Source organism: Corvus cornix, chromosome 1A, assembly GCF_000738735.6.
Source record: "Corvus cornix cornix isolate S_Up_H32 chromosome 1A, ASM73873v5, whole genome shotgun sequence".
In the NCBI taxonomy this organism is placed as follows: Eukaryota; Metazoa; Chordata; class Aves; order Passeriformes; family Corvidae; genus Corvus; species Corvus cornix.
In genome coordinates this window covers 54,175,488-54,203,251 of record NC_047057.1, presented here as the reverse complement: position 1 = coordinate 54,203,251, position 27,764 = coordinate 54,175,488, and the positions used below count along the sequence as shown (strand labels likewise).

At 39.9% G+C, this 27,764-nt stretch overlaps 3 protein-coding genes across 8 annotated transcripts; 1 reads left to right on the top strand and 2 right to left on the bottom strand.

The window, feature by feature from the left end:
* Window positions 1-715: 715 nt before the first annotated feature.
* On the bottom strand, window positions 716-2,368 carry C1AH12orf73 (chromosome 1A C12orf73 homolog). The gene is made up of 2 exons (XM_010410880.3): window positions 2,061-2,368; window positions 716-993 (listed from the first exon to the last, which is right to left on the bottom strand). The coding sequence occupies exons 1-2, from the start codon at window positions 2,166-2,168 to the stop codon at window positions 898-900; spliced, it is 204 nt and encodes a 67-aa protein (XP_010409182.2). The 5' UTR covers window positions 2,169-2,368; the 3' UTR covers window positions 716-897.
* Window positions 2,228-12,260, top strand: TDG (thymine DNA glycosylase). 5 transcript variants are annotated; one of them, XM_039570791.1, is made up of 10 exons: window positions 2,228-2,306; window positions 5,103-5,251; window positions 6,055-6,284; window positions 6,759-6,828; window positions 7,428-7,563; window positions 7,643-7,725; window positions 7,800-7,894; window positions 9,391-9,562; window positions 9,859-9,987; window positions 10,087-12,260. In XM_039570791.1, the coding sequence occupies exons 2-10, from the start codon at window positions 5,158-5,160 to the stop codon at window positions 10,224-10,226; spliced, it is 1,149 nt and encodes a 382-aa protein (XP_039426725.1). In that variant the 5' UTR covers window positions 2,228-2,306; window positions 5,103-5,157; the 3' UTR covers window positions 10,227-12,260. The 5 variants fall into 5 exon arrangements, with proteins under 5 accessions (XP_039426725.1, XP_039426727.1, XP_039426724.1 ...); XM_039570793.1 differs by having other exon boundaries at window positions 2,243-2,306; window positions 5,158-5,251; XM_039570790.1 differs by lacking the exon at window positions 2,228-2,306 and adding an exon at window positions 2,459-2,546 and having other exon boundaries at window positions 10,090-12,260.
* A 94-nt stretch (window positions 12,261-12,354) lies between these two features.
* Window positions 12,355-27,087, bottom strand: GLT8D2 (glycosyltransferase 8 domain containing 2). Of its 2 annotated transcripts, none has more exons than XM_010410461.4 (10): window positions 26,735-27,084; window positions 24,743-24,787; window positions 23,240-23,335; window positions 21,888-22,056; window positions 20,093-20,210; window positions 18,632-18,716; window positions 16,114-16,226; window positions 15,277-15,443; window positions 13,522-13,634; window positions 12,355-12,941 (listed from the first exon to the last, which is right to left on the bottom strand). In XM_010410461.4, exons 2-10 carry the CDS (start codon window positions 24,759-24,761, stop codon window positions 12,769-12,771), a joined length of 1,053 nt encoding a protein of 350 aa, XP_010408763.1. In that variant the 5' UTR covers window positions 24,762-24,787; window positions 26,735-27,084; the 3' UTR covers window positions 12,355-12,768. The 2 variants fall into 2 exon arrangements, with proteins under 2 accessions (XP_010408763.1, XP_019148213.1); XM_019292668.3 differs by lacking the exon at window positions 24,743-24,787 and adding an exon at window positions 22,162-22,347 and having other exon boundaries at window positions 12,682-12,941; window positions 26,735-27,087.
* Between the last annotated feature and the right edge of the window lie 677 nt (window positions 27,088-27,764).

Sequence of the window (27,764 nt, the reverse complement as noted above, 5' to 3'; positions counted from 1 at the left end):
TGTATAAAAACTATGTGAACCTTTCTTCCTAGGAAAACCACTCCAGCTTAAGCAGGCATAAATAAAGTAATAGCTTCGTAGCCAGGACTGATGTAAATGTAGCACTTTCAGTGATTATTTCTGGATCCCCTCTGCTCTTACAAGACTTCCAAGTACTTTGGCAGTAGGAATTAGGGAGCTTTCTGTTTCCTTAATGGGTAATTTTTCAGACTGTGGTTTTTATGAGTTAAACTTAAGTGAGAACTGAGGATGAAGCCTGTGCTTTTTCCTGGCATCCTTCTCAAGGGAAAGTAATCCCAACATTCCCAAGCTCTATTATGTACCATTCAAAACTGGGTTATTGAGTTATCTTCGCAGGATGCTGACTGCATCTTCAAGTTCCTGGTGTGAGTTTTGTGGTGATTCTATTTCTGGACTGAAAGGTAAACCTGCTCTTGTTATTTCAGAGTTTTGCATATTTACAGCTATCAAAAGCAGCCGTAGACAAATTAAGATGCCCAAATGAAGCTCAAACAAATATGATTTCAGTGTAATCTGTATGTATTTGCCCCATTTTAAGTAAGATGAACAAGCTGTAAGATTCCAGCCTTACAGAGGGCCAAAGCAGATTTCCTGTCAGTGATACATCTTTGTCATGGTTTGTCACCCTTATTCTTATAAGGATACTTACAATGCAGTCAAGATTTACGAACTTACAAGCATTTTGGCACGCAACTGATGAGACTTTTACCAACAGCATTCACTGTATGTTTATTTTTAATGCTGCCTGCAACTCTGCTTAAAGGAAAGCAAAAAAGCATTACAGGAGCACAGTATTTCACATATATATTTCTGCAACTTAAACAGTTGAATAAATATTTTATCAGTTCTAGTGTTCACAACAAAAATAAACTCTGGTCACTGTTGCGAAGTCTGAACTTTGCTTGATCTTTCTTTTAGACCCAATAGTTCTGTTTTCAGTTCTCCAGGCTTAGGAGGTATTTCAGGTATGCTCTGTTAAAAACAGAGAAAGATGTCAGTGTTGTGACAGAGGAAAAATTAAACTCCCAAAACAGTAAATGAGCTTACTCTGCAAGAGCATGACAGCTAAACTGTGATTTTGTCACCCTCTTTTCTGAGCAGAATATAATTCCTACATGCAAAACACCTTAAGAATTATTACCTTTTTGTAATTGGGCTTATTTTAAAGTAGCAAAATTTAATTTGAAAAAAAAACAAGATGAAAGGAAGAACAGTCAGTTTGTTTTAAAGGAGCAAAGCTTCTTTTTGCCATTCAAGTGAGTTTGGTAGAGATGTTCTGGCACAGTTGAAGTCTCCACACATATTCTTGGTGACAGAAGAAAAAGTTTCACTGCTTCTACTGTCCTGATTTAGAAATTAAGCACTGAAACTGGAGATTAAATTTTAAAAAGGTACCAGATACCATGGCATTTCAAGAACTGCATTCCTTCAAAATTCGTGCTACTTTAGAGGTACAGATCATTTGAGCATTCTGAATACATATGTCTATTTGCCTGTAAAGAAAGCTACAGTAGGGTCACCTAGAGCAGGTCACACAGGAACGCGCTCAGGTGAGTTTGGAATGTGTTTAGAGAGGGAGACTTCACGACCTCCCTGGGCAGCCTGTTCCACTGCTCTGCCACCTTCAATGGGAAGAAGCTCTTCCTCAGGTTGAGGTGAAACTTCTTGTGTTTTAGTTTGTGGCCTTTGCTTCTCATCCTATCGCTGGGCACCACCGAAAAGTCTGGCACCATCCTCTTGGCATCCACCTCTGAGGTATTTATAAGCATTAATGAGATCCCCTCTCAGTCCTCTCTCCCAAGAGACACTCCAGACCGTTCATCATCTCTGTGACCCTCTACTGAACCCGCTCCTTGTCTTTCTCGTACTAAGGAGCCCAAAACCGGACACAGTGAAGTCCTGGCTGCCTGGCCAGCGCCTCTGTAGAGGCTGATCTCTGTCCACCGCCAGGCCAGAGCCTGTTCCGAGGCACAGCCTCTCCAGCAGACCCTCCATCCCGCACACACGCTACCACCAACCGGGACCCTCGGCGCACTTACAAGGTCAGGCCTGTAGTACCTGTGCACGACCTCGGCCCCCGCGAACATGGCCAGCATGCTGGCCGCCAGCCCCCGCAGGTAGGTGGGCCAGGGCACGCCGGCGGGCATTGCTGCGGGGGCGGGCCCTGTGCACGGACCCGCGCCGGACGTGCGTCATCCCCGCCGCCGCCGCCGCCGGGAGGGGGAAGGGAAGAGGGAAGCGGGTGCCGAGGCCCGCCCTCGCCAGGGAGTATCGCGCCAGGCGGGGTGAGTCGCGACACAGCGCCGAGGCCTCCGGCCGGGGCTCGGCCGCCCCCTCACGCCCCCTCACGCCCCCCGCCCCGGGCGGCCGCGGCCCCGCCCTCCGCCCCCATTGGCCCGGCCGCGGTCACGTGAGCGGGGCGCCCGGCAGGCCGGCGGGGGCGCGGGGGCGCCGGCGGCGACATCTGCGGCGACAGCGACGGCCCCGGCGCCTGCGCCCGGCATGGAGGGCCCGGAGCTGGGCAGGTACCGGCGGCCGCCCGCAGCGCGCTCGGGCCTCGCGGTGGGGATCGCCCGTGGTCCTTCTGCTCCTTCCCCGCATCCCGCGGCCGGCGGAGCCGGGGCCGGGCTGTGGCGGCCGCCTCCCTCCCCTTCCCCTGGGCACAAAGAGGGAGGGGAGGCGCTCCCGGGGCTCTGAGGCTCCCGGGCCCGCGGCTGGGGGAGCGCGGCTGCTCGGGCAGCGTGGGGCGCGATCGTGTCTCTGTTCCGACGGGGATTTGAAAATAATTTAATACCTGATTTTGTTCCAGTGAACATATCTTTTTCTTTACCTTTTTGGGGTTTTTTCCCCTTTGTTTTTAGCATGAACTGAAGCGGGGCGGGGGGGAGAGGAATCATGAACTGAAGGGGGGGAGAGGAACAAATCGCTACCTTTTCCTCGTGATACTGAAAATATTTGTTTAAATGTTCTATAATACATATACATAAATAGCAAAACAAATATATTTCTGAACCCACGGAAGAAATTTGACCTAAAATATATGGGAAACTTAGAGGTGGGGGTAAAACCTCACTTTCATCTCACTAGCAAGTGGCTAGAGGACTTGTTTGTGGTACGGTGCAAATTTTTTCTCTGTTCAAAGGGAAAAAACACATAAAATAAGAAGGTCTGTATTACAAAAAGACATCTGGTTGTAGGTTAGATGCTTTCACATTTTTCTTACTCACTCTGTTCTTCTGCTCTGTATGATTAAGCTTTTATTACATTATGAACTGGATTCTGCATGTCTCTGTTTGTCATGTGTTTCCCAATGCAAATCTGAAAATCAGTTTTGTTTGGTTCATTAACTGCACAAGTATTTTATATAAAATGGAGCTCTCTCAGGAGCGGGTTTAAGGTGTTCCCTGTACTCTGAAAATCTCCCATAGCTGTGTTAGGCAACTTCCCTGGGAATCTGACAGACCTGTGTTCATATTCATTCTCCTTAATTCAGGATAGATATTTTGTTAAAAATCAGTGTCTTGGCCACAAGACTCTGGGTTCTTCTTGCCTAAGACTGATTTACAGTGGGTTTCTTGCAAACCACAGAGTGTAGTAGCGAATGGTCCCTTCTTTTGAGAAATTTAAAATCAGAATCATTTGGGTTGGATAAGACCTCTAAGATCATTGAATCCAGCCATTAACCCAGCACTGCCAAGCCCACCACTAAACCCTGGCCATAAATTTACATATCTACAACAGCTTTTAAATACCTCTGGGGTATTTAAATACCTCAGACAGTTCCCTGGGCAGCCTATTCCAATGGTTAACAGCCGTTTCCATGAAGAAATTTGTCCTAATATCCAATCTAAACCTGCCCTGGCACAATGTGAGGTCATTTCCCCTTGTCCTGTCACTTGTTGCTTGAGACCAGCCTAGCTTCACCCTCCCTTCAGGTGGTTGTAGAGAGTGGTAAGGTCACTCCTGAGCTTCTTTTTCTCCAGGGCATACACCCCCAGCTCCCTCAACTGCTCGACCTTTCCCCGGCTCCGTTGCCCTTCTCTGGACACACTCCAGCACCTTCCTGTAGTGAGAGGCCCAAAACTGAACACGGCACTCAAGATGTGGCCTCAGCAGTGCCAAGGCCAGGGGGACAATCCCTGCCCTGGTCCTGCTGGCCACACTATTGCTAATACAGGATGCCATTGGCCTTCTTGGACAAGTATCTGTATATCTAAAAATTATTTCCTGCTTTTAATTATAATTCTGAGGCGATAAAATTATTTCCTGAAAATCTAGTGTTCACCAATCCTTCCGATGTATTCGTAAGGCAGTGGAATCTATGGACAAGAAAGTGGCTGCGTAGGTAGAAGGGAGTGACGGTATAAAGCAGAAATGGGTGTGAGGGTTGTATGTGACTAATAAATGTGTGGAGGGAGAGAGCTGTCTATGGAAAAATGTCTTTATGTATAGAAGGAGACTGGATCTCTGTGTGTGTGAACACTTCCATGTAGAATAAGTGCCATATTTGTGTTGGGATCCAGTGTGTGATAACTGGGCAACATCTGCCACACAATTTGTTGAAGCTGTTTAATAATCTGCATAGTAACAAATGCTGTGTGTGTTCTTAATGCTTTATAGCCCAGAATGATTCATCCATCAGATGATCAAGCAACTGACACAACATTAAAATAATCTAAAATTTGGGAAACTTGTGGAAGTCCAGAGAGCTTTAGCTCAACGTGTGTTGTAAATTGTTGGTCTGTTTGATAGACAGTTTGCTTTGGAAATCTGTGCTGCAGTGTTTTTCCAAAAAAAAAAAAAAGAAAAGCTCTACGCTTCCCTTACAAATGCTATGTTAATTCCACATCGTAGCAGTCACAAGAGACCTGTGCTGTTAATGTTGGGGTTAACTGATACCAGCTAAGCAGCCAGACTGCTTCGATGGTGTGGGTAATTTAGTGCCTTGTTAACAGAGTCATCAGAGAATATAAGTGCAGTACATGCCAGCCTTGATAAAGGTTGATGTTTACATTCTGTTTGATACATCAGTAGGTTTCTAAATTGTTGATAAATTATTTCTCTCTTTCTCCTTCTCTAAGATACTACGCATATCTTCAGCAAGCTCAAGCATTTTACTCATTTCCCTTCCATCAGATGATGACTGCAGTGCCCAACATGGAAATGATGACTGAGCAGCCGACTCTAGAGGGCATTCCAGAGCCAAACATTGCTCAGGAGCCTCCAAAAGGTAGGCTGACTGGGCTGTGGTAGTGAGCTGAAGTGTGGGTGATTGATTGGGAAAAAAATACTGCTCTTAAACTGCTTTCTTGGACCTGTTGGATTTCCTTTTCTTGATGCTCTCTGCAGAAGTATTGATTAATTGTGTTCTTTAAGAAACATGTTTTAACAAACAATTAAAAAGAAAAGAAGTAAACCCATGTGAATGTATTCACATTGTTCAGTCTCACACAATTATCTTGTTCCAAGAAAAGCAGATTTTTTTTCAGTAGGTAAATGCATCATTTTAGCTGAAGTCATGGATTTTAATATTATGTTAGAGAAGGGTTTTTTAAAATTCTGGCTTCAAAATACTTTTTTTTTTTTTTTTACTTTCTGCAAGAGAGGTACAGTGTAATACTGTTTATTTGAAATATTTTTGTTTGAATGGTAGCTTAGTTTGTTGTAGTAATCACAGGCAGGGAATTGGTTACATATACTAAGAATTGTTTAGTTTAGTGTGGCTTACTTAAACAACTACAAACTGCCGGAAAGTGACACTGTACTACAGATCAGTATTATTAGTGAACACAGAGAGAGAGAGAGCAATCTCTGGGTGCTCATGTCATGGCCAGTGCCTGTGCTGCCTGAATCTCCAGACTTTTAAGAGCCAGAAGATGAGGAAGCTTCAGGTGTGTTGTTTAAATTTATAAATTGGGAAGGTAAATTTACCTCTTTGATTTCTTTCTGTGTCCATACATTTAACTGAGTCTTTTTGAATATTCACACTACAACATTGGAAATGTACAAAAAGAATATTGTTGTGTGTTTCAGAAGTTAAAAAAGGAGGAAGGAAAAGAAAAGCCAAAGCAACTGAGCCAAAGCAACCCAAAAAGCCTGCTGCTAAAAAAGAAAAACCAGCCAAGTCAAAAGGCAAACAAGAAAAGATCACAGATACTTTTAAAGTCAAAAGAAAAGTGGACCGTTTTAATGGTGTATCTGAAGCTGAACTTCTGACCAAGACTTTGCCTGATATTTTGACCTTTGATCTGGATATTGTGATAGTGAGTAACTCAAGAGTTGCAAGATTAGGTGGAAAAGTCTTGTATATGATTTACATTCTTTCTGCTTACTTACCTATATTGTTTATATGGCAAGATCTTGCAAGATAAAGTACATAAACTGCTTCCTGTGTGTGGAGCTGCTTTGCATTTTCTGTTAAAGCTGTAGTAACTTAGTCCTAATTTCTGAGAAAACTAAGGCTCACATTTAATGCAGAGTCATGAGAGACCATAACTCAGTGCTTAATTTCCTGGAAGCTCTGCACCATCTGAGCTGCTCTTTTGACATTGCACATCTAAACGAGACACTGCTGCAAAGTTGTCAGTTTTTTAAAAATAATGACAGAAAGTGTCATTAACACAGTTTTGTTTATTAACAGTAACTTAGAATTGAATACGCACCCTTATTGTAACTTGATTAAATTCTTGACTAGCAAGCCATGTTGTCATTGTTAAAATGGACTGATGTCTTTGTAGATTGGCATAAACCCTGGCCTGATGGCAGCTTACAAAGGACATCATTACCCGGGACCTGGAAACCATTTTTGTATGTTTTTGTTTTCCTTTCTTCTTTTAGCATTTGCAGAACTTTGTTAGAACTTGTGGCATTTTAATTAAACTAGCTTGGTTTTTGTTTTTCTCCTGGGTTTTGGTTGGTTGGGGTGTTTTTATTCAGAGAGGGATTTTTATATGGTAAATATGAACTCAAGACCTCAGCAGGTTCTGTCAGAGAGGCCCAGTGCAAGGAGAAGCAATGGCAAGATTGTAAAAGAAAGCTGACACATTGTATTGGCCACATTCTTTCACTCTAAATCCATATTGATCACTGCTTAAGTGAATCACAAAGAGCTTTTAGAATAGAGAGCTTTTCTGTACAGAACTTTTAGAATAAAAGACTGGTTTCCATGCTCACGATGAGGAATTTTTGTTCACTAGGGCCTTTCTGCCCTCTTGGAGGAGGTAAAGTAATATTGGCTATTTTAAACCTTTCTGGATAGGACGTTAGTCTTCCCAGGTTAACTGATACTTTGTTAAAATAGATTGTTCTTGTAGCATTCCAGTACTCCAATAGTTGAGTAGTTTTTTTGGTTCTGTTTTATTTTCCTTGGAAAAAGGCAAATGCATATCTGTCTTCCTACTTCCCAGGGAAGTGTCTCTTCATGTCTGGTCTAAGTAATGAACAGCTGAACCACATGGATGACCACACCTTGCCACATAAATATGGGATTGGATTTACAAACATGGTTGAAAGGACAACACCTGGAAGCAAAGACCTCTCCAGGTAGGGCAATAAGGGGGAATATCATGTTGGTTAATGAATTATTAGTTGTGATTATAATTTTGAGTACTTTGTCTTTTAGCAAAGAGTTTCGGGAAGGAGGGCGAATTCTGATGCAGAAGCTACAAAAGTATAAACCTCGTATAGCAGCTTTCAATGGAAAATGTGAGAACTTCTAAATGAATTTTTTTCTGTCAGTAGCTTTTTTTTTTTTCACTTACCCTATATTTTCATTTTAGGTATTTATGAAATTTTTAGTAAAGAAGTTTTTGGAATTAAAGTTAAGAACTTGGAATTTGGGCTTCAGCCACACAAAGTGCCAGATACAGAAACTGTAAGTATTGAGACAGAAAGAAAACCAGGGTGCTCCATTTTGATTATTTAATGAAATCTCAGGCCTTGCATACACTTGGGATAACACCAGTTTGACCAAAGTACAGGAGGTGTGGAAGGCTTTTACTTAAATAGAGAAAGGGGAGTAGTGCAATTTTTGGGCATGTCTTTAATGCAGCTTCTTCAGACTTGAAGACTTCATTTGAGAAATGGTGTGTTATGGTTAGTAGGTTGGTGCATTCTCTGAGGACTACCTAAAATATAAGTAATACATGCCTGCTTTTATGATAACTTTCATCTGATCCCCCGTGTCCAATTCCCTGGATATTTGTATTACTGGATTTTGATACTGACCATGACCATGCAGTGCCACAGTGAGGGAGAAAGAACAGCAAGTCCATTCTTGTGCCATTGCATGTGACCCTTCAGCATTGCTGGATCTGGGCATACCCAAGCACTTCCATCAGACTGAATCTCCCTAAGCTGATCTGCAGTTTGTAGTTAAATTGGGTGCTTAAGATAAAACAAACAATTTGATGAAGAGTGCATTAGTCATAGACATCTAGTGCTGGAAAATATCTCAAGAGACCAGCTATGTATCATTAGAAATTGGTTTGTTTAACATGTTCTTATAAACAAGTTAAAGCAAAGGCTATTACACTACTTGCCAAGGTAGCTTATTCTAAAGCTTCATTACCTTGTCACTTCAAAAGTTTGGATTGTTTTTCTTTTTATTTCTATCCTCAATTACTAGTGCTGCAAGTTTCAGCTGCCTTTCTCTAAAGGTGGAAGTGTTGTCATTAGAGCCTGAAGAACTGTTGGATAAAGTGCTTGCTTCTTAAGTAGCTCTTAAGGACTTCTGCAGTAGATGTATTTGTAAGAAAGATAGATAATCCCCTTTACTGGTACTTGTTCATAAATACTGCATGGTAATAGAAGTATTGAATACAGGTTTTTTTTCCCTGAACTAACTTGGTATCTTTAGTTAAGGCTGTTGGCAGAGATAGAAGCACTGAAGTTGGCTCCAACCACACTAACTACAATTTCACAGCCTGGCATATGTGATGCAGATGCACTTGGCCAAGAAGCCAGGCTAATTAACCTGTGCTGCCTCCCTCACTGGTTTGGGCTCTTTGCATGCTGTCACGTACTCCTCTATGCCCTGGCTCAGAGCTCTGCTTGTTCAGGGAGCACTGGAGTGTGCTCTGCTCTCTTGTAACACACATGGGTACCACTTCTCCTGCAGCACATAAATAGCTGGTGAAAATTGTCCACACTTAGCAGCTGGTAATCAGCCCCTGTCTTCAGGGCAAGACAGATGGCTGGCCAAGAAAAATGAAAGACTCCTTTTAGCCCCTTCCACAACCTCCTGTGGCATTAGTTGAAGTTTGTACAAACAGTTAACACAGTGAGCTTAACAGTTAAGTCGTTCTGAATGCACTATTAACTCATAGCTCAGGCACTAGTAATGCTCGTTTTTTTGCTCTTTGTCTCAAGCTCTGCTACGTTATGCCATCGTCCAGTGCAAGATGTGCTCAGTTTCCTCGGGCACAAGATAAAGTTCATTATTACATAAAGCTGAAGGACTTAAGGGATCAACTAAAGGGCATCACACCCAACACAGATGTGCAGGAGGTGCAGTACACATTTGACTTGCAACTTGCACAAGGTATTGTTATTTAGTTAACATTCCATTAAAATGTAATGTAGTGTAAAATACAGCTAGCAGTTTCCTAAGCAGAAAGAAAGAAAAAATTTAATGGGAGGGGGGAGATGTGTCATCTTCTCTAAACTCTGTGGTATGGAATTACAGATTCCATTCTCTTTAGTACAGCCTAAATTATCTAAGGGGAGCAGGAATTATCTTGTCGAATTTGTGGCTGTTTTTCAAGTGTTTTCTGATAAAAGTGCTCTTTGATCATTTTTGTTCTAAGTATTAATGCTTGAGGTGTTCTGTTTCTGCAGAGGATGCTAAAAAGATGGCTGTCAAAGAGGAGAAGTATGACCCAGGCTATGAAGCAGCATATGGAGGAGCTTACTGTGACCGTGCACCATATGACACTGAACAGTGCAGCTTCTCTTCAAATGGAGCTGGTAAAGTGCTTGGGGCATTCAGTCTGCAGCCATCACTGGGGAACAAAGACCCCATGGTGTCAAATGCTTTTAAAAACGGTGTGGTTTTTGTTTGTTCAGCAGGAGGCAATCCACAGTACTGTGAAGGGTCATCCTTTGGTGAAGTTCCTAATGGACAGTGGATGACACAGTCCTTTGCAGACCAGATTCCAGAGTTCAGTGCTGGTATGACACAGGAGGAGGAGGGAAGTAGCGTGTAGGAGCTGTTCCTTCTCGGCTATGCACACATGCTGCAGTTTTAATGCAGTGATCAAGATTGGTACCTCAGTTCTCCAACTGAAGCATTTTAATAGTATTTTATCTTCCCTAGTTATTTTATTATAGTCCAAAGTAGGTGTGTGGTTGGCTGAAATCAATGAACTAGATAATTTTAAGGAACTGTCCAAACTTTTTAAAAAAAAGTTAGTCCTTTTTTGTATATGAGTTTTATATTTAATGTATACCATTTCTTGCGGTTTTTGACAAATTGCTTTCTCATTTGTGAAGATTTCTTTGGGGCGTTAATTTTATTCCATAAATGGTATATATGTAGTAGTAACAACATCAGTATACTTTTTACTGATGCGTCAATATTTGGATATCTCATAATACTTTTATATCGAGAGGGGAAAATGGGAAGTGTACCCTTACCTTGTGTGAAGTGGTGCTTTTAATCATGCACAGTTAAGGAAATTGTGCTTTTTAAGCCTGCCTTTTACTGTCTTAAAAAGTGTAGAAAGTTGTGTTCTGCAGCTGTGAGTGCTGTCTTCTGGGTGGGACGAAAGAGCTCTGTCTGTTCAGTGAGTGGACCATATTCAGGATGAAGGGAGTGAAGACATCATCTCAAGTCACAACACTGGGGAGGAAAATTTGTGTCACACAGGACAGGGCCTAACTATTCTAGCTGAGCTGTCTTAGGAAAAGGTTCCCCTACTACTCCATCTCTTTCCCCCTTAAATTCCAATGTAAGGAACTGGAATTCCTTAAAAAAACAAAAAACAAATAGCAGTGGTAGTTCTTGAATTCTGTGGCAATTAAACTCCATCATTTCCATGTAGTTAGTCCCTGCGCCTGACCTTTAGCAGGAGATAACCCCCTTTGAACATGACAGAATTGAGAGACTGCATTCTCTTTAAAAGTCATGTATAGCTACGTTATTTACATCATGTGCAAGTATAAAGGATGAAAGAGATTTGCAATTTAGCAGTTTTTAAAATTCTCTTCAATCTGTGTTCCCTTTATTCCTCTTCAAAGTGAAAAATATCGAGTTGAATCTAGGGGCAGCTGTTCCATGAATAAGAAGTTGTCTGTAGAAACTATAGCTCTCTTCTGAGGAACTCGCCTAAGTGATACACACTTTTGGCCAATATTAGACTGAGAAAGAAATGAGATTCCATCCTGGTGCCTAACTCTCATCTTCTTTCCCTCTTTTATAATGTGAGGAAAAGATGAAATAAAAGCAATAAGCTGATCAGAACACTAGTTTTGATGATCTTATGACAGTTGGTGGCTTCACATACTTGAAAACAGATACAAACAGTATCTCCACACTCCATGCTGGTCAGAGATTCCTGTACCAGTGTGATTTATCCTCTCTTCACAGCCGGTGACAGTTGTCAATTGTGTGTAACTGGTTAGTGTAGGTTCTAATCCTGCCGTAACAGCTCTTGCAGAGATCACACACTGTCAACCTGTTGTGAGGCAGGCATGATGTTTACAGTTTCTTCCCAAATTATGTGGCTTAATTCTGAGCATCCTAAATCAAGAGAGTGTGCATTATGATTCTGATTGTGTATAGTAGCTGCAGCATAAAGCTGTTCCACATATTGTCAGAAAGGTATAGGACTTGTCTTGTCTGTTATTTAAAGTGTACTGTAACATGTATTGCTGTTTACATGGATATTTTCCTGCAGGTGCTCAAAGTATCTTGCATCAGGGATTTGTTATGATTCAGTTTTATTTTCAACAAAATTAGAAGCATGAAATTAGCACTGCTGAGTATGTAGCACAGTAGGATGTAACTCCTGAAAGGCAATCCTGTTTGATTGGAAGGGAAAGGTCTCTTCCTTAAGGGAATCACCCACTTGGTTATCTGGGTATAAAGTAGATTTGAGTGTACAATGACCATTCCACTAAATACTGCAATTCTGTGTCCTCCTTCAAAACTGGTGCTCTTTTTGTTACTGTAATACAGAAGTTCTTAATCTGTCTTAAATCTATCAATGTTTCACAATAAAATCAGGAATTGTACTGCATTGTATTGGAATGTGCTTTTGCATTTTGCTAAGTACACTACAGGATGTGTCATACACAGAAATGCCACAAAAGAGAGTCACCACACAACAGAACTCAGTAACATGTGCCCAAGTTTTCATTTCAGGCTGTTTAATGTGCACTAGATAACTGAACACTTCTTGTACATAATAATGCAGCTATTTGTGTAGATTTTTCTACCAGGAAACATTGGAATCTTGCTTAGAAAGAACCTTAAATTAAAGCACACTGTCTGGCACTGAATTTCACCTCTTTAAGTGTTTAATGAAAGAACTTCATTGTCAAGTCAACTTGTTTCCTCACCTTACATGCAAGTCAGGATAATCTGAACTGTACTGATCACTCCAGCCTCCCTCTCCTGCCATAAGCACACAAAACTGATGGTGAGTTAACAAATACTTTGTTTTCTAAAATCAATTAATCATACAACATGTTGCATATCAAACTATTAAATGCATCCCATACACTACATTTTGCAGTATTTCAGTATCAGCTATCAGGACGAGTTAATTTGAACTTCCCTGAAGGGTCAGGAATAAACCAGTTTTCCCAGAGATCAGTGTGGACACTGGGATAGTCCCAAGGTTTGTATCTCCCATTCCAGTGAAGTAATTTAGCTTCTTGAAGAAATTGCTCTGAGTAACGAGCATCAGGACTCCAACCTGCATGGGTAGATTTAAAAGAAAATATTTTGAAAAATGTGGCTTTTAATAATGGGAGACACTATAGAGTGAGTTAAATTCAGGTGTCTTTTTTTTTTTCAGAAGTCTGATTAGCATGCTGTCATGTTAATTTACAACTAGTTGTATGATAGAGCAGCTTTTTTCAGCTTGATGTCTCTTACGTTGCATCAGCAAAAAATCTCAGCAAGTTTCCTCTCTGAAAGCTTCCTCTTTCAACACTTTTAACATCTTGGCATAGCTAGGATTAAAACCAAAATAAAATCTATTCATTTTACCATACCAGCTAAGTCATTACATTTTTCCTAGGATAATTCACCACTCCCAGGTGAAAGGTAACTACATCCTCCAGAATGCTGACAACAAACCCTGCCAGGCCTCCCATTTTCTTCCACTGCACCTAGCAAAAGACTGATTTTTTTCAGTCTCTCACTGTATTCAGATATTGCATATATTCTTTCCATGTAAGTAATGCATGAGGTAAAGTCACATAGGGTCCTGCACTGGAATTTCACAAGCTCACTTTAGTTCCAGCTTGCAAATGGTGAGAAATTAAACTTACCAAGATGCCTTATGTGCCACATAGGATTAATAGAGGAATACTTTCCATGAAATACAATCAGCATTGGAGAGGTTGCCACGCCTCCCCCAAGGGTGCTGCTGTAGAGGTTTTCCCTGCAAAAGGAGAAATAAAAGAATATGTTCAAAAACTCAAGCAATCTTTAGTAAAAAAGGCAGAAATTAAAAATAAGTATCTAGCAAAATTCAAAATAATTTTGAACAGATCAGTTTTCGGCATACTCCTTCCTTCTGCTGTTAATTGATTATATTTGCAATTCCAATTCCCGTGGAGTGAGTTGTTGCTCAAGAAAGATGGGAGTCAGACCCAACATGAAACCAATTTTTTCTACACACAGAATATAATTCTCAAGGCTGACAAAGTTAACTGTAGGGAAAAAGCTGTTAACATAAAGCAATCAAAGAATTTAGCCTGTTTTCTTAAGAAAATGTACATTTTTCCATGTTTTTAAGTCCCTCTTTCTTCCCCTTTCTCCCTCCCCCAGCTTTTAGACCTATAAATTAACCTCCGGCTAGATTTTGTCAAAGCCTAGTTAGTATAAATTAGTATCTAAAGAGTATCAGTTTCCTATGAATTTTGTGATAAATCCAGGGCTAGATCAAGCCTAACCATGGTAAGAGGAGGCATTGGGAGGTGGCAGACAGATGTCTGGCCACAGTGTGCTGATGGCCCTGCTGACCGGTTGGCACATGGGCAAAGCCACCCCACCTATGGGACACTGTGCCACCCCCCTGGTTCAATGGGGAGGGAACTTGGGAAGTAGCAAGAGATGCTGAGTGGCTACAGAACAATAAAATCATAACCTCTCCTCAAAACTGGGTTTCAACTGCTAGGCAATTTTTTTCACTACCATTTCAAAATCCAGCTAAAAGGAGCATGAATGTGTTATTAAGGCATAAAATCAACTTTATAGATTAAATTTGCAGTAACATTAATGGAGGCTTTACTCTTAATATCTCCTTAAGAGCACAGCAGTAGTTTGTCAGAATGTTACATAAGTAGAGTAAGAGAAAAACATTTGGCTCCTCACCCATTCACACACTTCCCATTCATGTACCTCCTCTGTTCATTGAAACTAACAAGTAATGGACACAGCACAATAGCACAAACTATTCCAGGTCAATTTTATCTTACTAAATTTAAATTTAATCCTTTGCAGAGAAAGAAAATAAACACCAAGTTTTCAAATGCAGGTCAACAGGGAACTAATTTTAAAAATGGTGATTGTTTCACTGTGTCACGGCTTGTTCGTGGTCAATAACAAAAATGTAAAATTTCATTCAGCTAGAGAAAAGAAGTGTTTTCTATTGGTGTTCAAAAAAAGATAGTGTCCAGTTACAGCTTGGCTGATGCTAAAACAAGAGAGTCCCCATGCAAATAAGGAAACATTCTTCCTTTAAGCCAGCCTCAGGAAGGGAAGATCATTCAGTGGCTTCATCTCAGGCTAAGCTGGTCACCCAAAATGAGAACCATATGTTCTCAGTGTCCCTCAGGATTAAGCGTGGTTTGTGAGTAAACACAAGACTAAAATTCCAAGTGGCTGTTTCCTGGTACAGAATTGGTCAGATTTAAAGAGATGGAAATGCTGGAAAATGAGTTATTTCACTTGACAAGATCTCAAAAGAAAGACTGCTTGGAGTTAAAAAAAACCCCAAAACTGTAAGAGCTTTTAAACAGGAAGTAAAGCTGTAAACCAAGCATTAAAAGTAAAGTGCAAAGCTGGATTTCTACACATACTCTACATTTCTTTGCATCCACTTTTCCAGCTGCTTTGTGATCCGCTGATGTTTCCATTCAGTCATGTTAGCAACAATTACTCCAGGATTAAAAGAGCAGGTGCTGGGGCTGATGCCAAGATCTCTAATGGCTTGCTTTCTGTAGTCCAGGAATCCCATGTATGTGTTCTAAGAAATAAAAAAAATATGTTCATCCCCTATGAATCTCTAAAGATACGTGTAAATGCATCTCACTGTCACTGAGAGGGAGACTAAATATGCTCTCCCAAGGATGAGTTTCTGGATAGTGGTTACCTGTCATGGTTTCCATATGACAAGGCTGTAAGGCAGGATACTTCCTGATACTAAATTGCTTTTCCCACAGTATTGTACCATGGAAGTTTGATAAGGCTTTTCCCTCGCTCTGTTTGTCTTTTAGTAGCTCACACTAAATGATGCAGCATCACAATTGTACCTGTAATGCTAGAGGGATGCACTGACAATACTGGGGAACTCAGGTCAGGAATTAGCCTCAAACCTTGTTTTCCTAGGTTTTGTTCCCAAATAATATCATACATTCAGTCTTCATTGAATGATCTATAAATGCTCGTGATCTGCTGATAGCAAAATACCAAATGTAAATTAGTAGAATGCAAAAAACAATAGAGGTTCAAATTATTGCAGAAAATGACTCTGCATAGCATTACAGAGTTACTACAAAAAGTCTTTCATTACTTGTACAACCATTACAAAGCTATCTATGTATATATAAAACTTTCGCTTTGGGGAAAACGCATAAAATCATCTTACACTTATGGGCAAACACATTCATTATTAGAATTCCAGAATGGCATCTTACCTGCATCCCTACACTTCTAATCATTTCATGTGTAGAAGGCAGATCACAATCATCTGAAAAAGCTGCTGCATGTCCAGGAGCTAACTTAGTATCGTAGAGTTCCTGGATGTCACCTGATTACAGAAAGGTCACAAGCATTAGACAACACCTACTGCACTGCTACAGAGCTGATAGGATAACATCAGTTCTCATATCTTACTTATAACCACACCAGATATTCAATTTTGTAATATGGGACCATTTTCTAATTTGAGTCCTGCACCTGGATGCCTAAGGTCTCTCTTCAGACATTATCACTGGTATTCAATACATTCATGTTTTGGGTGTCCAAAATCAGCTACAGCAGAAGCCAATTGGACTGTTAAAAAGCTGGTTACAAACCTAGGCATTCATAGAGCTTGTCTTTGGAGAGGAAGGGCACAGGCAATTCTGAGCCTCTTCAAGTCCCACAGAAGTGCCACTTCAGTGCCTTGCACAGATGAGGTTTTTCCTGGTGTTATTGCGTTTATACCTCCTAGGAGATACCTGGATTCCCAGCAATGGCTGACTGAAATATTTCTATCATTTGACCATCCCTGCTGACTTCACAGCCCACCCAGCTCCTTCCTGGTTGAGGGAGACAATGCAGTGCCTAGCACCTCACTCATCACCTGGCTGTCAGGTACCCAAGATGTGCCAGAACAGTTTCAGGGCAGGTGGGAAGCACAAGTGAGCCTGTATCCCAACCCCTTACAGCTTCCAGTTCACTTTTGCTTTCATCTCTTTTACTAGTTGTGCTGCTGGTCTTCTGCCAGGTGAAACAGCTGAATCAGCTGCTTCTGCAGCTGCACAACTGCAGGTTACACACCTAACAGGAGCTGCCTGGGGACAGGACAGGCCACTTGGTCAGCAGCAGCCTACCATGAGGTGTAATGTGAAACTACACCTTTATCCTGCAGCTCCACAATCACCATCAGCTGACACCCCCAGGGAAAGAGAAAGCCCAGTGCTGGTGAACACAGCTGCAGAGAGGGGTGACGGGGAAGTGGTGGGCTCAGCTTGAGCTGCTCGTAAAACTGGAGTCCAAATGAAGACCTGGAACCTTTCAAAGAGTTAAATATTGCTGCTGCCCCTTGATGATAGGCAGAACAACAAAACCAAAAAGCAGAGATTGCCACTGGAAACACTCGTGTTGAGGAACTGTAATATGAAGTCAATGGCAAACTAAAATGAGACGGGCAGAGCAGATTAGTTGTCTTTTATAAAGCAGCAAATAGTGACCCCTTTAAGTGCAGGTGGTCTGAAATCTGCCTCTAGAGAGACAAAACTATAAAAAGGTGCAAAAAAGCAGTGGAGAAATATACTTTTGTTGTGTGTAAATTCACTGGTCTTAATGTTCTTACAGCAAAGACTAATTTAGGCCAAAATATTTATTGTAGTTATACTCAGTTCTTTCCAAAGGAAATTTTCATCGGAACATCCCTTTAATGTTTAACAAGGATAGGTAAAATGGTTTTGTTGTCCCTGGGCCCTAGCTAGGGCAAGGAGGAGTGAGGTAGGTAGCCAGCTTGTGCTCAGGAACTGGCTGGGCATCAGTCTATCCACCAGAGTAGTGACTTGTTCTCCTTTCTTCTCTCTTATCCCACTTATTCTCTGCTTATTAAGCAATTATTCATTTGTTTGTATTTTTGTGACCCTTAAGTTTTCTTGCTTTTGTTTTTCCTTTCCTCTTCCCCCATCCCACTGCAGGTGGGTATGGGGAAAAGTAAATGAGCCCCTGTGTGGGGCTCAGCTGCCCACCAGCATTAAAGCACAACACTCTGGTTAAAAAGTGCTTTAAAAGAACAAGAAAATGTGATAAAACAATTATGAAGACAACAGTTCTACAGAGAAAAAAACAGCAGCTGGGAAACAGAACAGAAAAACACTCACAAGAAATGAATCTTCAAAAAAGTAATTGGTCTTCAAAAGAGATTACTTTGATGATAAGAAAAAAAAGAGATTTTTTCAGGATTTTAATGTCTTGTAATTGCTCCCACTTGACTAGGAACTCTGAAATCTTTGATTGTGATTCTGCAAATTGCTTTGGATTCTGAGGTGAAGATGCTCAAAACCATATTTTGAGTGCTTGGAGTTTCAATCTTCTTATTTGAGTAAATTCCTCTTGCTCTCAAGAGCAGCAATTCTGGATGAGGAATTGGTAGCATTTGTGGGAATTTAAATACTAGCAGGAAATGCATGTCACACACTCAATAAACATTGCAGCATCTGAGTGAAATCCATGGTATCTTTCAGCAATTGACCAGAATCAATTTAAATGAAACCCACATACATTTTTGATCACAATTATTCAAAATATATGCAGATAAGTTCTTCCTCAAACTTTCATTTAAGCAAACAGATTATTTGTAGTTTCCCTAAGTTCACACTGAGCAGCTGCCTCAGTTTCTATTATAGCTCATATTTCCAAATGGCTGTAAAAGCTGCAATAACTTTGATTTTAATTCTGTTAGAAAGTGCTTTTCATACAAGAGCTTACCTTGAACAATGACATCATCATCCAAATATATTACTTTCTCATGTTTTTGGATAAGCAAAGGAAGATAAAATCGAACAAAGTTCAGCTATTAAACAGAAAAAAAAAATACAGATTAAATGGTAAAACTGTTTAATGAAGTAGTCTCAGGCTTCTGTGTCTATTAAGTCAGTTTGAATTTCTCTTTTCATTGAGCACCAATCAGTGATCATTTGCTTCCTCCCCCACAGCTTTACTACTACCTCAAATCCAGTACTGTTACTGTTACTGATGTTATTATTTATCCCTGTTTATTTCCTATGGCCCTAACCATGCAACCCAAAACTGTTGCTTCCTCACAGAATCCTTTAGGTTGGAAAGGGCCTTTTGAGATCGTCTTGTTCAACTCCCCTTCTGCAGCAGGGTCCACTCAAGCAGGCTGACAGGGACCATGCCCATTTGGGTCCTGAACATGTCCACAGATGGAGACCCAACAGTCTCTCTGGGCAACCTGATACTTTTAAACTCATGATTTAAAAAGTCTTTTCTTTAGCCCAGACGGAATTTCATGTTATTTGTGCCCATTGCCTCTTGTCCCTCCCCTCAAGTATTTATACAGATTGATAAGATCCTCCTGAATCTGATCTTCTCTAGGCTGAAACAGCTTCAACTCGTTCAGCCTCTCATACAAAAGATGCTTCAGCCCCTTAATCATCTTTGGAGCCCATGTTGGACTTGTCCCAGTAAGTCAATATCTTTCTTGCCCTGGTGGGCTCAGAACTGGACATTGTACTTCAGATGCAGCCTCACCAGTGCAGAGAGGAAGGAGCACCTTTCTGGACCCACTGCCAATGCTCTTCCTAGCGCACTTTTACAGCATACATCACACCAAACACTTCAACATTTAATAGCATCATCAATCCGCTCTAAAGGAATGATTTGAGTGGCACCACAGACATGGGCTAACAACTTCTACAACAGCAATGAAGAACAGAGAAGAGGGGAAAAGGACTGACAATGTAAGAACAACCGTAAGGATTCAGACCATTTTACCCAGCACCTGTCTTCAGAGTGGCCCTAACCAGATGCTCAGGGGAAAATAAAAATAGAGCAAGCATCCAGAACAGTTGCTCCAAGTATTCTCCTAGCTTTCAGTTATTTTCAGCTCAAGGGATTTTCTGATCTAGATGTGATCTGTCTAAATATGAACTTCGATCCTAACTGAACCCCTGTACATTTTTACACCCACAAGACTTTTCAGCAAGGAATTCTAGAGATGTAGCACTCATTGCATGAAAAGTGTGCAACATCTCTTGTTTCTGCTGACTGTCACTCTGACTAATTTGATCTCATAGCCATAAGTTCTTGCATTGGAAGAGACATACACACACACCCTCCATGAAATGGAACAGACTTAGGACAGTTTAAAGCCCATATAAACATTAAAAACCTCAACAATTTATTATGTGGTGTTCATTGACTCACAGGCTGCAGTAGCTCAGGACGTGATGCATCTTGTCTGATTTTTCCTTTTAGTACCATAGGATTGAATTCCACAACCTTGAATTTTATTTCTTTCAGTTTAGAATTTTCAATCCATTTTCTGTAATAAAAAGAAGAGAACTGATAACAGAAATATCAAGTGTGTGGCAAGTACTTCCAGTATGAAATTCACATATACTTAGGAGAATAATAAGAGACCTTGAAAGCTCACTTGATCTATTCTATCCCAACACAGAATCACTTGTCTAAAGCTATTGCACACAGACCTTTGTGAAACCTGCTCTTGAAACAAATTTTTTAAAAATCCCCCACAAAAACCCCAACAAAACAAACACTCTACCCCACTGCCAAAACCAGACTCTGTATGTTGCCCAAACAACCCAGCTTTCACCATTACTTCCAATGAATTATATTCTTCTAAGTTCTCTTGCTATAATTAAGGATCATTATTTCTTATCCTATCTACAGTGCTTTTAAAGCTGAGGTTAGTTTTCTTCCTTTCACAGTTTTATGTTCTTCCAGATGGCTTCTACGTCACCTCCTGATGATGTTTTCTTCAGACTAAACTAATTTTTTTTTCATATTTTTGTCAGATTTCTTATCGTCACTGTTTATTTTCTCTCCTGACACAAACTGTGGGTACAAAGGCTACAGAAGTGAAGTAGCCAGAGGTGAGAACTGCCAAGAAATGTTTTAGTATTCATTCACAACTTGGTCCTCTTTAAGACAACATTTGCAAATTTTAAAACTGAAACAGAATGAGCTGAAACTTCATGAAATTACATGCATTGAAATATCAGGATATAATTTCCTTTCATGAAATGAAGAATTCTCATTTCATGAGAGAAATGAAATGAGACCTCAGAGAATGAAGTGAAATGAGAAGAAGGAACATGAAATATGATGAAATGAAACGGAAAGGCAATTATTTAATGATGTGAAATAAATGAAAGGGAATGGAATGAAGTGTATTGAAATGAGATGAAACAACAAGAAATTATATTCCTTGAAATCTCGAGATTTCATTTCCCTTCATGAAATGAGGAATTTTCATTTCATGAAAGGAAATAAATTGAGAAATTATGGATTAAAGCAAAATGGATAGAAAGGAAAGAAAAATGTAATGAAGTGAAACTGAGAAAAATAAAATTCTGAAATTTAGTGAAAACAACAAAATTGAATGGAATGAAATCAAGTGATGTGAAATGAACCAAAACTTAATGAGATGATATTCATTGAAATCTTGAGATTTCATTTCCTTTCATGAAATGAAGAATTCTCATTTCATGAAAGGAAATGAAATGAGAAATCAAGGAATGAAGTGAAATGGAAAGAAAGGAAAGTCATTGCAATACTTTTTGGGCCTCTTTTTGTAACTTTAATACATCATCTTAGCTGAAATTAGCTTTAAACAGCAAGTTTTTCTACTCTAAAGCTGAAGACACAGCACCAGAGGAGAGGTAAGTGCAGTGCCACAAAGTGGGACTGTGACAAGTAGACAGTATATCCTTACCTTACTACAGACTCTTCTGCAGCCTATTTACAAAAAGCTGAGAAGCACAGGTATGGCATGGCCTGGCTATTTCACACCCCTTTGCACAGGTCAGTGTCTTGTGGAGGAAAAAGTGTCCTTTTTCCATCGTGTACGGAATCCTGCGGGTTGCTACCAATAGCACTCCATTTCCCTGAGAAGTCCTCCCAAGTGTTACGCCTGTGCTAGGGGGAACAATCACGTGGCTCTAACTACAGCCTGAAACAAAACAAGGCTGGTGTGTACCGAATGTGTGGGATGGTTGTCTTCAGCCCAACGATGTAGAACAAAACATTGGCCTCTGTGTTGCTGTAGATGCTACTGATGGCTGCTACAGCTGCGCCCATCCTGCCCGCAGCAGCGCAGATCACCACTGGGATTTCTTCTTCCATTTCCTCAGGACTCTCCAAATCAACTACAAGAAACAAACCCATTTTACATCAGATCTGGGTCACAAAAATGACTAAGTACTTCCATAAGCAGTGGACTAATTTCACCGTCACCCCATTTTTTTGCTTACCACGTCCTATACACATCCCCATCTGGCAAGGCACACAACTTGAGCTGTTGCTAATCCAGAACTACTTGCAGGTTGACTGGACTGATGGATGCCTCCAGAGAATAAATAAGAGAGTTCTTGGCATCTTCTACTCAGCAGGGGCACAATTCAGCCTGTCCTTCATGTAGCTGCTTATTCATATGAAACCTGAAGAGGTTTGAATACCTTTGAGACTTCTACATCTCAGTTATATTTAGCACAAATTGAACAATAGGTTCCAAAATTATCAAAGGAAGGAGGTAAGTCAGAGACAGAGCAATTGCATGAGCTCCACTTCTTTGGCAAGCTGACTTGAAAGGAATAGTGCAAAAATTTGCACCAGCAGGAAGTTGCTAATGATATAAGGGAAGATACCTAAACTACACCGAATCAGGTCACATTCCTGCTAAGGAAGATTTTTATCCCTGATTAGCACTGATTAACTTACAGAACTTAAATGGATATATTTATACTTTTAAAACATAACAATTACACTCATAACAAGCCCAACAAAAATATACTGAAAATAAATTATTTATATCAAGACAGAGTTTGTTTACCTTGGGAACAGTGAATAAGCTATTTGTATAAACATTTAATACCAGTCCAACCTCATTAACCTAGCAGGTTTCTGTAACTATAAAAATTCCAGCAAAAACTTCTGCTGTAAATGTGAAGATTTGATGCTCTAGCTGAAATGAATAAGCAGGCCAAGAACATTCCCAGGGAGGCAGGTCATGATCAAACTTTATTACCACTTGACAACTCCAATCTGCTCAGCTCAAGTAAGGATATACTCTAGCATCCATCTACATCAGTGACATCTGGATAAAAACTTAATCAGATTTACTACTCTTAGTCATCACTATCAATCTCCCATGATTTTATTAAAGTAACTCAGAAGCAAAACGTTTTTTCATCCCAGACCATATGCAACAGTGTGAGTAGCTCATCTACTGCAGGACAAACAGGATTCAGTAAGGTGAAAAGTGCTGTTCAAGGTAAGACATAAGGAAAATAAAACAGGAACATAAGTGAAACACAAGTGCAAGTCACTTACCTGTTTCATTTTTTAATGCCAGTGGCACCTGGTGAACTTTGTTATACAGAATAGCGCACACGGTTAAAACAAGAAGTAACAGTAAGATCTGGTTAACTGAAACAAGAGGGAGAATGTGTTAACAATCAGTATAACAGCTGATTCCCAAGTAGCTGATTAAAAAAACAAAATCCAATTTGCAACCAGTACAGATGATAGAAGAATTTCATAGGCTGTTTCTGTTGTGTTTTTCTCATATTATTTGATCAAGCTTAAAATTTTATGTTACAAAACACAACATTAACTCACCCCTGTTAAAGTAATCCCAAACTATCTGATTTTCATGGTTAATTTGCTCACTAAATCATAAGACTCCCGATATATATGGGTTATCCATACTAGAAAATTCAGGTGTCTGAACTTTACCAGGAGCTTGGAACATTTTTTTCCTGGCTAGTCTGCTGTCTGTTTACACACACTTAATGAGTTAATTATTTTTATGTAGCCCCTTCATTCTGTCATGCTTCCCTCATAAAACTTCAAACACAGCAGAATTTTTTTATCTACTTCAATGTTCAGATTTTCAAGGTGTATTTGAGCAAAACCTTAAAAATTCTAGAAAAACAAACCCACCATTCTACAGAAACCAGGAATGTTTCAATATATTTGAAAATACTTATTTTGACAGGGTAATTTAAATTAATAACATCAAAGCAAGGCAAAGACCTGGCTGTGTATTCTGATTTATAGTCCCTAAAAGACTGTCTTGTACAAATTTAAGTCATTCAGCACAAATCAAGCATGTGCAGGAGTTGGGAGAGTTCACCAAACACAACAGGGAAGGAATCCATTGCCCTCATCAACAGTTACTATGATGATGGGTGTTGCTTCAGACTACTTTGTTACTTTTGCACCACCATAAAACGTACTTAAGGTGCTCAAAAGAGCAAAGGGAATGGAGTTCTGCTCTATTTTAATCAAAATGGCCAACTGGCCGCAAGACTAGATTGAAATTGGTAAACATATGTCACCAAACCTGCACTAATTTAAACCAAATGAGGAAAAAGCCCATTGACTTCTGAGAAATTTTGGGCACATAAGTAAAGGCAAAAGTCCATTTTCAGTCACTGACCATTACAGCTGATGAGAACCCCAAAATTTCTGGGGCCACATCTCAATATTGAGTACGAACAGCATTAATGTGCAGAGCTCTGTAAAAGTCAGCTTCAGGGCTCTGGGCACAATTCACATGAAAACAGCAGCTACTTGCAGTATCGGTGGGAAGTGTCAGAATCTCCAGTCTCAAGTGAGTAATTTTAAATTAATGGGAATTATGATTGTACTCATCTGACATAGTTAACAGGAAAAGACTTATTTGCATACTTAAAGTTAAGCATAATTTAGCAATACTAGAACTATAAAGTCGTATGCAACTGTGATAACAGTTGCATGAGAAATTGGATTTGACATTTCTGTCCTCTTTTTTAAAAAATATGTCTTTCAAATGTTTTTAATCTCTCTTACTTTTCTTTAAAAGAGCCATGTGTCCTGTTGGATGAGAACTGTGATCTGTGGTAAAATAAAATAAAAAAATAATTAAAAGAAAAAAAAAAGAGAGAAATATCATTAATGCCAGAAATGAATTCTAGTTAGTTATATAAAGGACTAGGTTTTGGATTATCAAATTTTACTGCTGAACTGGTAAAAGTAAAACTGCACTTAATCTCTGTAAATACCTTTTTTTAAACAAATAACTAATATTCTGAGTTAGAAATATTTTTATTAATAATTTAAGCAACTAATAGCTTGTAAAAAACATTTTAATAAATCCCATCTGATCATCTATTCAGTAGGCGATTTTTAGTACCTTTTAAGATACTCTGCAAAGAAGTATTAAAACACCCACTAATGCAATTTATGAATATATTTATCTCTGTTTTCACCTCAAACATAATAACTATCGCAATTACTAATCTCTTGCTAGAGCATGCATTCCCAAACACATGGGAATCTCATACCAGGGCAGTGTCTTCTAGACTCTCAAAAAATTGCAGAGCAATAGTGAAAATGTTTTCTTACAGTGCTATCCTTCCAGTGTGTGTAATGTGGCTTGTATTTATGTACATTTTTTGTGATGCTGAAGAAAAGGAGGTTGCCTTCCCTAAAATTGTGCTTCTAGTCCAGGCCTGAGAGCAGCCATGATTTTATTCCTGAGAAGACAGAACATAATCCCTAAAGTACAGGATTATGAGAAATACAACATTTGTTTGAATTCTGGACCCAAAACTACCATTTATGGAGGAAAACACAAACCGGATTACCAAAACAACAACAACAGACAGCAAAAAACAGCACCAGAAGCTGGGGGGGGGGGGAGGGGGAGGGGTTGGGAGGGGGGTAGAGAAAAATCCAACTGTGTGATCTAACCTTTATACTATGTAGGCATAGAACAGAAAACAATTTTTTCTGTTTCCACATATACAGATATGGACATATTACAGCACAGATAAAGAAATAAGATGGGTACTGTGCACACATAAAAATGAAGTTTATTCCAGCTCCTTGACAAATCAGACAGAACAGCAAGAATTCTTGAAACCTGAGTCACAAAACTGACCACCTCTCATTGGTTAGTGCTCAAGTTCAGGCAGCATCCTAGATTAGTCTCTATTTTGAACAATGAATTAAATGACAACAAAAAATAATACTAAAAAACCGTAAGATGTAGCTTTGTTCACAAACCATTTATATTCACATGTATTTAAGTCCCAGCTGATGACTAAATTGCAGTGAGAAAGGAGTATTCTGGAAATTCTTTCACATCTGCACTACTTATCTACATTCCAGCAGACCGTTCTCTTCATGTGGCATTAATTTACACAGAGGAAATCAAGCTTATCTGTCGGAAAAAACCACAGCTGAGAAAGCCCTTCTCTCATGCATTAAACACAAATACTGCCTTCTTTTACATTTAAGAACTTTACTCATTTAGGTAAGCAGAGCAACAAAGGAACCTGCTACACTCTTGGACTAATTTTCTGACCCCACTTCAGCTAATCACAATCTTCCCCGATTTCCACAGAGCTGCCTACTATCTTTGAATTACCAATTGTAACAACAGCCACAAACAGTCCTGATGATCATTGCAAGATGAAAGCTGCACAGCCACAGCTTCATGCTATCTTCAGAAATTATTAAATCCACATAAACTGAACCATGTTTTAAACCTTAAAATCCAAGACAGACTCTCACACCAGTCGGAATTCTACAACTACAGCATTCCTAAGCCTCTGAAACACCAATTGATTACCTACTGATTTTTAAGAAAAGAGAGGTATACTTGTTCCCCTGCAAATATTTACTCAGGTTTTTCTGACTGCAGACATTATTTCCTGGAACCTGGCAGTCCCTAACTCAGTTGCCAAATCCTATAACAAAACGAGGGGCTGCAGAAGGGAAAGCTCAAAACCAGTGACATTATTGCTCAGATATTTCCTGCTTAATTAGTCTTTTTACCTCTTCAAAGCAGCACAGTATTCGGGACTCTTCTCTCCTGAAGCGCTGTGGAGCTATTTACTTGGATCCTAGATAGCCCACAGCTGTAAGCACTCTTGCCAAAGCGTCCTTGACCACCATCCTCCTTTGAAGTCACCCGAACAAGGGCCTTACAGGGCACAGTAACAGTTTTACGATTCAATTCCTTTTTCGGACTCTTCAAAGTTTACTTTGGAGTTGTGCTGGTTTTCCTTTCTTTCTCTGCCGCTGAGGAATAGCACAGTCCAGACGCTGCACTGGAGGAATGAGAGCACATAAACCACTTCCAGATGTGCAGAATGATGAGGCAGCCCCAGATCTGGCAAACTTGCCTCAGAGCTTCAGCTAGCAGATTGCAAACAAATCCCATAAGACAAAAAGTCTTAAAGGGGTGGGGGAAAGAGAAGGAAACAAACCCTTCCAGAAGTTACTTCAACAATCTAGCTGCAAGTTAGGTTTTTATTCATTATTTATGGCGAATGTGAACAGGTAACTAGTGTGCAAGAGCCAGGCTACAACATGCCAAAGTCTAACAGAAGGCCAAAGTTTTTCCAGTGTCTGTTGGCAGAGTTCTTGAGAGTCAAAAGCTAAGGGAAACTTGCAAAAGTCAACTCTGAACATGCATTTTGACTTGAATCATCTTGTTTCCTAATCTCTGAGCATTTAATCCACAGGTTTGGTTTACATTAAAAAGGATTTTAGATCAAGGTAACCAGCACATGGTGATACCCTGCCTCCTAAGCTCTCCTGGAATGCTTTTGCAGTTTTATTTCTACAGCACTTCTTTTATTTGAATTCTGTCCCTCCCTTCTAGGAATGAACACTGTTTTGTCACAAGACTTTCATGAGTACTGAAAGGAATAATAATAAATATCTTCAACTCTAAACTATTTTTTTTATTTTTATTGTGAGGCAGTGCAAAATTTATGAGTAGTAGTCAGTAAAGGTCTTTAAAAAGGTCTTTAGTGTTCCAAATTAAAATTGCTGTTCCATTTGCAGGAGCCAAAAATGT

What these genes read in the sequence shown, in the direction of transcription:
- C1AH12orf73 (XM_010410880.3), bottom strand. Translation starts at nt 2,168, where the DNA reads ATGCCCGCCGGCGTGCCCTGGCCCACCTACCTGCGGGGGCTGGCGGCC. An exon ending in GGTACTACAGGCCTGACCTT is followed by an intron (nt 994 to 2,060) that starts GTAAGTGCGCCG and finishes TGTTTTTAACAG; the next exon opens with AGCATACCTGAAATACCTCC.
- TDG (XM_039570789.1), top strand. Translation starts at nt 2,524, where the DNA reads ATGGAGGGCCCGGAGCTGGGCAG. An exon ending in GGGACCTGGAAACCATTTTT is followed by an intron (nt 6,829 to 7,427) that starts GTATGTTTTTGT and finishes CCTACTTCCCAG; the next exon opens with GGAAGTGTCTCTTCATGTCT. An exon ending in CTTCTCTTCAAATGGAGCTG is followed by an intron (nt 9,988 to 10,086) that starts GTAAAGTGCTTG and finishes TTGTTTGTTCAG; the next exon opens with CAGGAGGCAATCCACAGTAC.
- GLT8D2 (XM_010410461.4), bottom strand. An exon ending in ACAACCATCCCACACATTCG is followed by an intron (nt 20,211 to 21,887) that starts GTACACACCAGC and finishes TTTTTATTACAG; the next exon opens with AAAATGGATTGAAAATTCTA. An exon ending in TGGATGCAAAGAAATGTAGA is followed by an intron (nt 13,635 to 15,276) that starts GTATGTGTAGAA and finishes CTCCTTTTGCAG; the next exon opens with GGAAAACCTCTACAGCAGCA.